Here is a 14843-nt window from a genome sequence, read left to right on the forward strand (position 1 = left end):
ATGGCCACTTTTCCCCCTACTGTTGTCTCCAGTTCAGGTGCAGTTTGCAATAAAGCTCCATTTACTTCAATGGAACTGAGTTTCATAACCCCACCCAAACTGGAGACAACAGTAGGGGGGAAAGTGGCCATGTTTTTGTAGTGCTGAATAACCCCTTTAAAGAGGTTATCCAGCGCTACAAAAACATGGCTACTTGTCTTCAGTTCAGGTGTGGTTTGCAATTAAGCTCCATTTACTTCAATGGAACTGAGTTCCAAACCCCACCCAATCTGGAGACAAGAGAGGGGGAAAAAGTGGCTATGTTTTTGTAGCGCTAGATAACCCCTTTAAAGGAGCTGTCTGACTGCTGGAACCTCAGTTGAAGTTACAGGTGTACCAATACTTCCCCTACTGTAGAGAAAATGGAGAATTAGGACAAAGTGTCCATTGAGTTTTCCAAAACTTTCCATCCTGTTTAATACATGTTGGTCCTAAGTCGGAACCCCTCTCACCATCTGTGGTCCATATTTCCTACCGTTAAAGAGAACCTGTCATCACTTTCATGCCGCTTAAACCATGAGCTATCAGGGTGGTCCCCTAGCCCCGCCAGCCATGACTGATAAATCTCTCCCTATACCCAAATGGAGATATCTATTGCGGCTGGTGAGCTGATGTGAAAGATCCAGGCACGGCCACGATGACTTGTGGTTCAGGCGAAATGAAAGCGATGACATGTTCCCTTAATGTTGCCTAGACACACATACCAACTTTAGAATTACTCGGAACCATTAGGATGGATTTCTCCCAAGTAAAAGTTCAAACATAATCAGAAAAATGTTGAAAGATTATTTTAGGTGAATAATTGGATTTTCCTTCCATTTTTGGTCTAAGTTCTATTTATGAACCAGTATTCAACAGGTGAATATATTTTAGATGCAACTTTTTTTTTAATCTGCCTGTATTGACTATTCACCCAAAAATTCGGATAAGCGCTCAATTTATTATTTGAGACTTTTTAAAAAGTCGCACAAACAGGTGCAGGCCTACGTCCGGTCAGTGCCAGGGAATATGCTTGCTCAATGTTTGCATTTTTGCGACTTTTCTCTGACTTTTTACTTAGATACATTCACTATGGCAGTGCTCCATTTTAATAAATCAGTCACAAGACATTGGAAGAAAATACACACCAATAATCATTAGAATAGTTGCACATATTACACTCCTTAGTAAATGTACCCCTAAGATTCTAAGCTTTGACATCCCAAATATATAGCCACTTTAACCTTGTATTTGCTACCAGAAGGACTTACCTACTGTTTTTATATGGAAATTTTAACATGTCAGATTTAAAAGGCCACTGCAATTTTTAAAAACCACCAGGGCCAACACAGAATGAAGAATACGTCATTCAGATGCTTAAGATGCCGCGTACATTTATATGAGAAAACTTTTCCTGACGCTATGGTCTTTGTATAAAATACATGTCACCTTTTCAAGGACAAACATTTTAATAGGTGAAAATGTCCCAATATTCCAGCCTTTCTTATGTCTGTACCTTCCTGCACATGGTTTATATGGATGGACTTATTAGACATATGTCAAAAAAGGAAAAAGCAGGAAACCTGATGTGCAACAGCAAAAACTTCTCCTTTCCTGTACAATACAAAATATCTTCCCCCTAGCAAACTAACAACATTGCAACCTTACATCGAAAAATATGCTTACTTTTAAGTATTAGCCATAGGAACACGTGAGCCCTGTATATACATTGCTATATCCTCGCCACCTGTTCTAGGCTGATTTCCATAGTAGCGCAGTGAAGCCAGTGGTTTGGTAAATGCAATTCTGCTCACATCCCTCCTTGTGCATGCCCTTAGCCGAGGATATGAATGTGCCTGACAAGACCGTAGCTCCACAATGCAATAATACAGATATAGACAGGAGAATATGCACTATACGTGAAGTCTCGCTCCTCTCCTCCCTCCCAATTATATAGCCAGCCCCTCTCCTCCCTCCTCATTTACTGTATATCCCGGTGCAATGTATACAGTGCATGTGTCCGCTACGTACCTTGAATACACTCTCCTGGCTGGAGGATGGTGCAATCCATTGTTAGGTAGGAAAGCCATGTATTGGTGTAGGTCATACAATCAAGGCAATTGTGTGCAACATCCAGAGAGACTGTGCAGGCAGAGGGAGGCTGTGCAGCCAGGGTGCCCCCTTCTATAATAGTTGTAGTATGGCAGCTAGGAAGTGATGTATGTTAACACAAAGTCTACAGTACCCACAAATCACTCCCCCTCCATGTGATGTCATCCAATGCTTGTATTGTCAGGGGAATATAAGGAGGGGTAGGTCTTTTTCCTCCTTCTTCTGCACTGTGACCCTGCCCTCCCCCTTTTCTCTATTTCTCTTACTGATCACACAATGTCTGGATGCAGAAGGCTGCTTTCTGTGAATTGGTCCAAGGAGGGAGTAGCAACAGCTGCCCAGAGATTAACCTTCTCCTGGCTGGAGAACAGCTCTCGTCGCTGGCACCGCCAGCCTGGATACAAATGATAAGCCTTCTGCTACAGTATCCAAACCGCTTCCTGTGGCGTCCTCCAGCCCTAATGTGTTCTGCTCCCACCGACACCCAGCAGCGGCAGAGGAGGCAATGGTGAAGCACTGAGAAGGAAAGAGTTTCTTGCAAAGTGACAAGACATTCTGAATCACTTCCTTGTCAGGGCATTGTAAATGCTGACACCACAGGGTTAACCCCTTTCAAGCCAAAGGATAGGAAGCAAAAAAATTAAATGTGACATTTACAGAATGATAAATCTGTATAAAATTACAATGTATGTGCCCCAGCTTTATTATATACCTGCTCTCCAATTGCACCCCTAATAGCTGCAGAGATGGCCACTTGTGTTATGTCCATACATTAAAGGGATATACACAGTGGTCTCTAGCTATGTCTCCAAGTGGTAATATGGCTGGAGAGCAAAAGGACAAATAAGTATAACATAGATACCATGTGCAAGGGTTTGATGCTGTAAATTAGGATTCTGTGATGTAACTGCTATACAACATAATATACACTACATATATTATATATGGATAAAAATAAGGAACCCCCAAATCTATGAGACAGCTGCATTTTAAGTAAATGAAAAAGATGATCATAAAAGACTATATGTGTTGCAAAGGTCCCAAACTAGGGATGAGTGAATTTACAGTAAGCTTCGCTGGTCTTGGCGGTCGGCTTGCCAGCCGTCTACCTTTGAACTCAGGGCCGCTCCTTGCCGCTTCGCTCAGGGTGTCAGGAAAAGCTGGATCCAATCCTGGGAAAGTGGGAGAAGTTTCCCAGGACTGGATCCAGGTTTTCCAGGCACCTAAAGCAGAGTGGCATGGAGCGGCACTGAGTTTAATGTGTCACTGTTGTAATAACTTTTAAAATCTAAATCAACAGTAGATGTGATATAAAGCAAGTTTGCTATTTACGTTTAGTCTCCTGGAGGCAAATTTTCTGACTTGTGCTGGTTGTAAAAAACAGACTAAACACAGGAATTCCGGCCAGTACAGAGAGTCACGGCTCAATGTGTCCATCAGTCACATGACTGCCTTCTCTCTGTGAGCACTCAGATGGCCTGGGATACACACGAACTCCTGTTTTCTGACTGTTTCCTGTTTTTTGAGAAAAAAAGTCAGAAAACAGTAAGTGCCGTGTTCACCATGATAACTAAAAAAAAAAAATAATGACTGTAAATTGCAAACTTGCCTTGCCTCTGGTTATGCGCATGTCTGTGATATATTGGCGAACTTCTAGCCTGGTGACCAGGAGCGCTGTGCAAATGTCCGTCTGCGTTTCACACGGGGAATATGCGTTCCACTGCTGTCTGCCGGATCTGGAAGATGGTTGCATCTCTTTCCTGACATGCGCCGTAAACCCCGGAAATTACTTCCAGCACTTCAGCGTGACAGCACTTAGACATTCCCCCTGAGGAAGCGCCAAATGTAAAACGTACGTTAGGGGGCTGCTGGCATGGGTGAGTGGTGATTGTTTTACTGGCTCTCAGCATTTATGGCTATAGGGGGGTAGTTTAGTTAGGCTTACATTCTCCATTTGGGGAGGTCTGGACTTGGACCTACACCCTCCTGCATAGAGTGTTATATGATTACACTATCCATCGGCGGTGTAGTGGGTTGTTGTATACCTCACCATGTCAGTAATATCTGAAATGTTATAAAACATCATGCCATTTATTTATTCAATATTGGATCATGTAATTTGGGATTTATTGAATAAAGGTATTTGTATGTTATACAGACCAAGTTTCCTTTTTGTGTATGTGGACTAGTGTTTTTATGTGATATGGACTAGTGTTTATCTGCTGTGGTGGATAATACTGTTTGTACTCAACCATTAGTGGTTTTGTGTGTCCAGTGGAACTTGTGTGTTCATTTAACAGAACCAAGTTGCAAAACCCCACCCAAACTGGACACAAGAGTCGGGCTGTCTCTGAAAAAAGAGTTGGCCATGTTTTTCTTATGCTGGATAACCCCTTTTTTGCCTGATACAATTCCCAGTGCTTCTGAAATATTCTTGGAGAAGAGGGAGTAGGAAGGAGTGGTGGGGCACGCCAGAGTGTGGTACAAGCGCTACACCACCACTCCTCTTTGACTCTTTATTACAGTAGAAGCAATGATATTATACAGCCTCACCCCCACAGTCACTTTAGGGGGGTACCATGATAACTAGTGAGCAGCTACTTAATCCACACTGTCAGCACCTCGGGTCAAGTCTAAGTGCTGACAGATTCCCTTTAAACAGTAGTTGGCCAATTTGCCATTTACATTGCATCCTAAAAGGCTTTGTAATTAAAGGTTAATTACATTGGGTAATGTGCGGCCAATAACAATAATTTACATGCCTGCATGAAAGAAGCGATCTGGTAAGAAACAAGCTTTTCCTTGCTCATTGGCTGATTGCTGGCCCCAAGAATGCTCATGGGCATACATCCGCTGATCTAGGGTGTTTCTTTATTGAGACTTTTACATGGCTCAATGTTTCAAGCTGACCCAACCAACAATGATTTTTGTTCATCCAACAAACAAGCGATTGCTTGTTTGTTTGCTGATCAATAGGTTATTTACATGGGCAACATGTTTACAGCACCTCATGGAGCAACCATACAGTCAGCACTGAACCCCATGAATCTTTGGAAATCTCCACATCACTGAAGAAGCAAACCACACATGCCCCAGGGGCAATAACTTTAGGCCTATGGTAAAGCCAGACAGTCTGCTGTAATGAACAAGCACTGGACTGCTAACTGGTACGTTAAGTGATATTAGTTACATAACCAGCTTACAGAATTGTCCGTGACAATTTCCCATCAATCTCGACAGTTATGGAAGTTTTTATATTGTACCACTTTAGAAGATGATGATTTTGTGAACAATCTGTATGTTATGTTAAAAACATAGAAGTTACCTTCCAATGGGCAATTAGAAGACTGGAGCTGCGTGGAGGTCATTCTGTCAGGACGGGTTATGGACGACAGCTGGGCTGGCTGAGAAATGGTATAAAACCGTAATTTGTTTAATAAAACGAGACAGAGTGTAATAGAGATTACTACAGATGGAGCGGCATCAAAGCCAGGGACTGTACGTGGTATCCAAGGTCAGTTTTATAATTCTTGACCCTATTAAAAATGTTGAGCACCAAGGCAACAGGATGCTAAATCCAAAGCTCTATATTTGCAGTTTGGTGAGCATCCTGCATCGCGCCTCTGTGTTTCCTGCTTATGAAGATAGTTGCCATTTGGTCACTATAAACCAGGCTGTAAATATAATGGTTTTAGGACATACATTTTCCATGTGCAAGGATATTTAATTAGAATTCATAGACATTACAGATGGGGAAGCTGTCTCTGCCAGGAGCGCTGCAACCATGGAACAGCATAGCATAGCGAGTGGGTATAACCGTCAGTCACTGTACACTCTGCTACACTGTGTCATGGCTGCAGCGCTCCTGACACAAGCAGCTTCCCCACGTGTAATATCTCTTCTGATGCTAACAAGCATTATAATAGACATCAGGGGAGGCCCACTATGGTTGGCGTTGGCGATATGTAACTGTGCGGTAACCAGGGATTGTGCAGCATTGCAATTCTTGACACAGCCGCCTCACCCCTTGCTGCTGCCACTTACTGTAAAAGTGTAAAAAAAAAACATCTTTAACAAAGTTATATCACAAAGGTGTAAACGTTTTTGAAAGAAATGTAAAAAAAAAATAATTATTGACTAGAATACCCGTTTATTAGATAGATCTCTCTCCATACCCAAACAGGGAAAGATGTGTCATTAAAAGGGGTTCTCCAGCAAAAAAAAATTTTTCTTTCACATCAACTGATGCCAGAGAGTGCCAGGGATTTGTAATTTACTTTTATTAAACAATCTCCAGTCTTCCAGTATTTATCAGAAGTTGTATGTCCTGGAGAGCAAGAGAAGTTTTCTATGGGCATTTGCTGCTGCTCTGGACAGTTCCTGACATGGACAGAGGTGGCAGCAGAGAGCAGTGTGTCAGACTGGAAAGAATACACCACTTCCTGCAGGACATACAGCAGACGATAAGTACCTGAAAACTGGAGAATTTTAAAAGAAGTAAATTACAGATATCAGTAAATTTCTGGCACCAGTTGATTTGGAAAAAAAAATGCTTTTTTTCATGGTTTGGGCAGTATGAAAGTGATGACAGCCTCCCTTTAACGTGCATATAGCGTCTGATGAATGTTTGGCATGGCTGTGTGTTGTATTGTACTGTTGTATTGTATTGTGTATTGAGTTTTTGCTTAAAGGGAACCTGTCACCCCCCGTGCCGGGGTGACAGGCTCCCGACCCCCGTTAGAGACCCCTATACTTACCTCATCCCGCCGGGTCCCGCTTCTGGATTCGGTCGGGTCCCGGAGATCTCAGCCGCTGCAGCCCGGCGCGCGCGCTGACAGATGAGTCCAACGCTCATAGAGAATGACGGAGCGCTGGACTCTCCTGTCATTCTCTATGGGTGTTGGACTCATCTCTCAGCGCGCGCGCCGGGCTGCAGCGGCTGAGATCTCCGGGACCCGACCGAATCCAGAAGCGGGACCCGGCGGGATGAGGTAAGTATAGGGGTCTCTAACGGGGGGTCGGGAGCCTGTCACCCCGGTACTGGGGGTGACAGGTTCCCTTTAATGCTAAAACCTTAACTCACTATTGCAACAAAATCTCATGTACCTGTACACACATTTGATGTTATGGAGTGAATGTGTGCGCATGACCTGTTAGATAGAGGCAAGAGGCCTACAGGTTTGCAGCAATCCATAATAATCCATGATCATTAGAGATGAGAGAACCTCAAGCACGCCATAGGCATAGGCTGTATCCATGTTTCCCAGGACTCCATAGGGCTGCATCCAACTTCTTCAGCCACCGGTAATCAAATGCAGAGAGTTCGGGTTTGGACGATCGTGATCGCTCATGTCTAATAGTCGTCTTTTTGGGTATAATATAAAATGAAGTTTGCATGTAAAAGAACAATAGGAATCTGTAAAGAGATCAAGTGACCTCATCTCTATTGATTTTTAGGGAAAGTGAAGTCCTGATTGACAACTAATGCAGAGTTGCCATAGAAACAAAACTGCTGCAAATGCTGCCAAAAATTATTAGCATATGAAAGGTTACTCTTACCTTGCTGAAGCACATTTTCTGATTTGGGGGACACACTCTTATTCACCGGATCAAAGACTGAGGTTTCATCCTATATAATACCTATGGGTATGCAGAATCCTTCATATTAAAATGTAGTGTACAAAAACGTTGCACCTAAATAAGTACTTCAAGCACAAGTCTGTATCACAATATTGTACAAAAATAACACACATTGTCAAATAAATGGCCCCTTGACAACTTTACAGGGAGTCTGTCTGCAGCTTTGAGTCTTTGGCAATATGGAGAATGGAAAGAGCAGTATAATCATATGTTTGGACTGCTGGACCGTCCCCTATACAGGGCTGTCAGCGATTTTGAGGGCTCAAAAATGTGAATAGACTTGTGAATAGTCATTTAAGGGCTTAGTATAAAAATGTCTATTATATGATTTGCTCATGGTCCTTAGGCCTAACAGGCTTTGGTGGCTGCTGTTCCTATGTAGAATAATAACTTCATAACACAGATTTTGAACAGTATTTTGGGCTGTATGTGTTTTACCAAAACCAGAATTGGGTCCAAAACACAGGTTTCTCTGCATTGGTTCCCCTTCTGGTTTAGGTAAAATACTGACAAAAATGAAGCTCAAAACTGAGTGAGAACTTAAAGGTATTACCATCTGACAAAGTTATCCCCTATCCACAAGATGAGGGGGATGAGTAGTGGATCATGCCATGTCTGACCGCTGAGACCCCAGTCTCTGTAAGGGCCCTATTACACGGGATGATTATGGTGCGAAAAATCTGGAACCGTTATATCGTTAAAATTTAAACAATAATCGTTCTGTGTAATTGCAAAAATCGTTCGTATACCGCTGAACGTTGATTTAGATCTGAACCTAAAATTATCGTTAATCGTTTGCTAATTGTCCATTGGCTCTGACTGTAAGATTTCTCACAATATGCCAATAGTGAGAGATTTGTCAATCAGGGCTGCTGGACCTCCCCAATGAATTTACATCTATGCTTACTATAAAACCCCTAAGGGTGAATCATAGATGGTTTAATAGTGAACCTTGTCAGTGCCTTAAGCTTTTCATGGTTTCGGCAGCATGCGAGCATACCAGGTTCACTTTAAGGTGGCTTCTTCATATGGGTTTCATTGGTCAATGCCATTTATTGTATGATTCTGCCCCCATAGGGCCTGGGTTACATATGACTTGTTAGACATAATGCTCCGGACAAGTGTTCACACCGAGTCTCATATAATCCACAACCAGGACTAAAAAAAGGTTCCTGGAAAGTTTGGGCTTACAGCTGTTATGTACCCACTATTTCCAACCCAATTCGGGACTAGATTGTACTGCATGTGGCCCACTATGAATACTGACCTGTGAAAATAATGTAAACGCTATATGTCTGTGTAGATGGATGAACTTGTATCATCCCGGCATGTGAGTCAGGAGTTCTTGGAGGGATCTGGCAGTGAAGGAGAGCTGTCTTTTCCCGTCTGCTGTAATCTGCTCAGATGGCTGGAGCCCACATTATGCACATGGTATTTGCAGCATATTTCAACCTAATGATCTGTTTATTTCCCAGGAGTGGAAACCGCTTCTTGCATTCTGTTCATTGTTGATACCACAACAGGCGGCTACCGGCGCTGACGCTGCCCATGGATTGTATCATCTGTGAGGACGGCTCCAGAATATAATACCCGAGACCTGTAGAAGCCCCTGAAGGTGTAAAACGTACATAGATGAGGAATAGTGAAATTGTTTTTATTTCTTCCATATAAACTATACATATATTATATACTATACTATATTGGTGATACTGGTCCAGGTCCACATATAGCGGAGTATTTCTCACTACAAATCCTAGTGAACGCATTTCCCCATTCAAACTGGACACAAATGTCTCAAGGGAGGAGAGATCTGTGTAACGTATCTGTGTAATGTATACATAGGCTTCTATAAGAGAATAGCCTCAGTTTCAGTAGTCTGTTTTTTTATTAGCAGAATAGGACGCGATGCCAGAGTCCGCCATCAGCAGAAAAACAGAAGTGCCTGACCCAGATGAGAACACAACCCAATGGATTCATCTCCTTTTGTTTTCTATATTCCTATAAGAAAAATGAGAACCTCTCCTTACAAAAATGTGTCCAAAAACGTGATGTCAAATGGGCTGTGCATGCAGGTTTTGCTGCATATCGACTGTGACAGTCTATGGTGATATCCAGGACTTGTCCAGCAAAACATGGCCGCTTTCCTCCAGGAACAGCATCACTCCTGTTCTCAGTTTGGGGGTGGGTTTTGCAGCTCGGCTCCATTAAAGTGAATTGAGCTGAATTGCAATACCACCTACAACCTGAGAATAGGGGTGGCGCTGTTTTTGCTGGAAAGTAGCTGTGTTGCTTTCTGGTCTCAATCCTAACAGGAACAGCTTCCCAATATGCCATTATATGTCCCAACCAGTTGGTGCTTTGAGGGGAATGAGCTTCTATGTGGATTTCTGTACGTGTAAATGTGATTCAGAAAATCACATCCCCCCATGTACTGTACTCGCGGAAGATCTGTGGTGCTCAATCCTCTTGGTAAGTCTGCAGCATCCTTACCTTGAATATTAGGCCACATTAACACGTAGTGCAGCCTGCGACTATGGGCCCCACTACGAATGTGCAGCAATAATGCTCTGTGCTTCACAGAACACTAGGTTGGCACTACACTGAGATAGCGATCTGTGATGCAAATCCTGGTCTGCACTACAACATTTGCTGTGAATGAGGCCTTAAAGGGGTACTCCGCCAAAAGTCTTTTTTTTTTTCAAATCAACTAGTTTCAGAAGAAAAAATGTTTTAATTTACTTCTCTTTAAAAATCTTCAATCTTCCATTACTTATCATCTGCCATATGTCCTGCAGGAAGTGATGTATTCTTTCCAATCTGACACAGTGCTCTCTGCTGCCACCTCTGTCCATGTCAGGAACTGTCCAGGGCAGGAGAGGTTTTCTATGGAGATTTGCTATTACTCTGGACAGTTCCTGGCATGGACAGAAGTGGCAGCAGAGAACACTGCGTCAGACTGGAAAGAATACACCACTTCCTGCAGGACATACAGCAGCTGGTAAGTGCTGGAAGACTGGAGATTTTTTAAATAAAAGTAAATTACAAATCTATATAACTATTTTGCCGGAGGACCCCTTTAAGACTGTATTACACAGCATGATAGTAAGCTGCTCCCCACATCCCCTCCCGCTCGCTGTTTGCGTGTGTAATAGCACAGGTAGGGAATGAGGGGGAAGCGAGTGCTGATCTGACAGGTTGGAGCTCGCTTCCCCCTCGTTCCCTACCTGTGCTATTACACACGCAGACAGCGAGCGGGAGGGGACGTGGAGAGCAGCGTGAGAGGCTGCCCATTGAAGTGAGTGGCAGTCTATTACACAGAGCTACGAGCAGCAGACTGTAACTGCACTAATCATTATCTTTCAACATGCTAAAAGTCCACGATCAGCCGACATTGTGCATGTGGTCTTTTAACATGCGCTATTACAGCAAACAATTATCGGCCGGAACAATCGGTAATCAGCCAAGTACTGATAATCATTTGGTGTAATAAGGCCTTTAGTCGTTCATGGGCAGCAGGTAGCGGAGAAGGTTACTATGTCATAATATAGGAGTGCTGCCCAACCTGTGGCTCTCTGCTTGTTACAGGTGTCAGGGCATGCTGGGTGCTGTCGGCTTTTTATGGATCTTTTATGGTAAAATTAGAATTTTACTGTGTGTGTGGACATAGCCTTGGTCTATAGATGTGCTGCCATTGTGAACATGGTGACCAGCACAGGCAGGGAGATCGCTATATACCGGCACAAGCAGCAGGGAGATCACTATATACCGGCACAGGCAGGGAGATCACTATATACCGGCACAGGCAGGGAGATCACTATATACCGGCACAAGCAGGGAGATCACTATATACCGGTACAGGCAGGGAGATCACTATATACCGGCACAAGCAGGGAGATCACTATATACCAGTACAAGCAGCAGGGAGATCACTATATACCGGCCCAAGCAGGGAGATCACTATATACCGGCACAAGCAGGGAGATCACTATATACCGGCACAAGCAGCAGGGAGATCACTATATACCGGCACAGGCAGGGAGATCACTATATACCGGCACAGGCAGGGAGATCACTATATACCAGCACAAGCAGCAGGGAGATCACTATATACCGGCACAGGCAGGGAGATCACTATATACCGGCACAAGCAGCAGGGAGATCACTATATACCGCCACAGGCAGGGAGATTACTATATACCGGCACAAGCAGGGAGATCACTATATACCGGCACAGGCAGGGAGATCACTATATACCGACACAAGCAGGGAGATCACTATATACCAGCACAAGCAGCAGGGAGATCACTATATACCGGCACAGGCAGGGAGATCACTATATACCGGCACAAGCAGGGAGATCACTATATACCGGCACAGGCAGCAGGGAGATCACTATATACCGGCACAGGCAGGGAGATCACTATATACCGGCACAGGCAGGGAGATCACTATATACCAGCACAAGCAGCAGGGAGATCACTATATACCGGCACAAGCAGCAGGGAGATCACTATATACCGGCACAGGCAGGGAGATCACTATATACCGGCACAGGCAGGGAGATCACTATATACCGGCACAGGCAGGGAGATCACTATATACCGGCACAAGCAGCAGGGAGATCACTATATACCGGCCCAAGCAGGGAGATCACTATATACCGTCACAAGCAGGGAGATCACTATATACCAGCACAAGCAGCAGGGAGATCACTATATACCGGCACAGGCAGGGAGATCACTATATACCAGCACAAGCAGCAGGGAGATCACTATATACCGGCACAGGCAGGGAGATCACTATATACCAGCACAAGCAGCAGGGAGATCACTATATACCGGCACAGGCAGGGAGATCACTATATACCAGCACAAGCAGCAGGGAGATCACTATATACCGGCACAGGCAGGGAGATCACTATATACCGGCACAGGCAGGGAGATCATTATATACCGGCACAGGCAGGGAGATCACTATATACCACAATAACCTCTCAAGGTGAAGAACCAGCCTGCCCCCTCCTATGCCATGAGCCGTCTATGGAGAGGTGATGTGAGAGCGCCACCTGCTGGTCACACGGAGGAAAGACGTGATATCAGAGCAGCACATAAGGCAAACAGATCTAAAAACTAAAATATATTAAATACACGTGTGGAAACGCACATAAAAAACACGGCTAAAAACAGCCAAAAATACTAGCAAAATATATAAGAAAACATAAAGAAAACATGGATAAAGCACGTCTAAATGGGCAAAAAAAAACGCCCAAAACAGGTCTGAGACGGACTAAATGACGTCTGTAAACACGGATGAAAACACGAGAATATGTCGATAAACGGGTAAACAAAATGAAAACACTAGCAACGGAAAAAACACCACAAAACCGGAAAATTCAGATACAATAACGTCGCAAAAACGGGCAAAACACGTAAGTATACGGCCAAGCCCCCTTACTACCGCCACCTACAGCTCGTCTATGTCTGTTACTGGATCGACCATTATTCTTCACAGAACAGTAGAGGCGATTCTCCAGCTGTGGTGAACTACAACTCCCAGAGGTGCAGACCACTGATACAGCATTGCTGCTTCACCTCAGACTGCGTGCTGCGCATGCTGGGAGTTGTAGTTTCCATACAGACTGTATACAAGGAGCGAGGTGATTTCCATCAATCAGCTCACGTTACCTGAGGTAAAGCATCTGCGCCCTCCCGCCTCTGCTGCCGCCTGAGGAGAAGCCCCGCCCTTCATCCCTGCATGCCCCGCCCACCCCTATTCCCACCTGTCGGCGCCGCCCACCTGTCCCCAGCGCCCCCTCCTCATTGTGCCCGGACCGGAGAGGGGGAGACTGCTGTGTATACTGTATATACCTCTATATACTGCTGTGTATACTGTATATACCTCTGTATACTGCTGTGTATACTGTATATACCTCTGCTGTGACAGGTAAGTTCTGTATATACCTCTGTATACTGCTGTGTATACTGTATATACCTCTGTATACTGCTGTGTATACTGTATATACCTCTGTATACTGCTGTGTATACCTCTGTATACTGCTGTGACAGGTAAGTTCTGTATATACCTCTGTATACTGCTGTGCCAGGTAAGTCCTGTTTATACTGTATATACCGCTATATAGTGCTGTGTATACTGTATATACCTCTGTACCTCTATATACTGCTGTGTATACTGTATATACCTCTATATACCGCTGTGCCAGGTGAGTCCTGTGTATACTGTATATAGCTCTGTATACTGCTGTGCCAGGTGAGCCCTGTGTATACTGTATATACCTCTATATACTGCTGTGCCAGGTGAGCCCTGTGTATACTGTATATACCTCTATATACTGCTGTGCCAGGTGAGCCCTGTGTATACTGTATATACCTCTATATACTGCTGTGCCAGGTGAGCCCTGTGTATACTGTATATACCTCTGTATACTGCTGTGATAGGTGAGTCCTGTGTATACTGTATATAGCTCTGTATACTGCTGTGGCAGGTGAGTCCTGTGTATACTGTATATACCTCTGTATACTGCTGTGATAGGTGAGTCCTGTGCATACTGTATATACCTCTGTATACTGCTGTGATAGGTCCTGTGTATACTGTATATAGTAGCCGCTGTATACTGTACAGAGCAGGCCCTTTATAATGTATATACAGTGGTGCCTTGGATTATGAGCATAATTCGTTCCGGGACCGTGCTTGTAATCCAAATCCACTCTCAAACCAAAGCAGATTTTCCCATAAGAAATCATAGAAATGCAGGCAATTGGTTCCACACCCCAAAAATAATGATTTATTATTCTGAATAACATGTAAAACAGATGAAACAAACAATCAGAAACAGCAGAATCTGTGATATTATAAGTTACTGTACAGTAATGAGAGGATGGGAAACACAAGGACTGACAGAGACTGCAGGGAGCATGAAGAAATGAGCAGGACATATGTGGGCACATACATGCAGCACTCTCTGTCCGGGGAGAGAGGGGTTACAGCTATGGAGAGATTACCCCCACAGTACACAGTCCTGTCCTCTGATGTAAGCCCCAGCCTGAAGTGGATCT

General features: G+C 44.0%; 2 protein-coding genes across 9 annotated transcripts in view; one reads left to right on the top strand and one right to left on the bottom strand.

The window, feature by feature from the left end:
• The window catches only part of GPSM1 (G protein signaling modulator 1), a 258983-nt gene that overhangs the window by 206307 nt on the left and 37833 nt on the right, over positions 1-14843 (bottom strand). For 3 of the 8 annotated variants that reach the window (XM_069943023.1, XM_069943024.1, XM_069943022.1), the window contains 4 exons: positions 9038-9379; positions 7690-7770; positions 5456-5534; positions 3740-3958 (listed from right to left, as the gene is read on the bottom strand). Coding sequence is in view for 1 of the 8 variants with exons in the window: in XM_069943021.1 (XP_069799122.1) it covers positions 2050-2108 (59 nt within the window). In the remaining 7 variants the exon portion in view is untranslated. Of the gene's footprint in view, positions 1-2049; positions 2349-3739; positions 3959-5455; positions 5535-7689; positions 7771-9037; positions 9380-13237; positions 13304-13454; positions 13508-14843 lie in introns of those variants that run through there. The other 5 variants (XM_069943028.1, XM_069943029.1, XM_069943025.1 and 2 more) reach the window with 5 other exon arrangements.
• The window catches only part of CCDC187 (coiled-coil domain containing 187), a 76188-nt gene continuing 75007 nt past the window's right edge, over positions 13663-14843 (top strand). Inside the window, exon 1 of the mRNA XM_069943959.1 lies at positions 13663-13713. The gene's annotated coding sequence lies outside the window, so the exon portion shown is untranslated. The remainder of the gene's footprint in view (positions 13714-14843) is intronic.

This window comes from Dendropsophus ebraccatus, chromosome 10 (genome assembly GCF_027789765.1).
Source record: "Dendropsophus ebraccatus isolate aDenEbr1 chromosome 10, aDenEbr1.pat, whole genome shotgun sequence".
Lineage (NCBI taxonomy): Eukaryota > Metazoa > Chordata > Amphibia > Anura > Hylidae > Dendropsophus > Dendropsophus ebraccatus.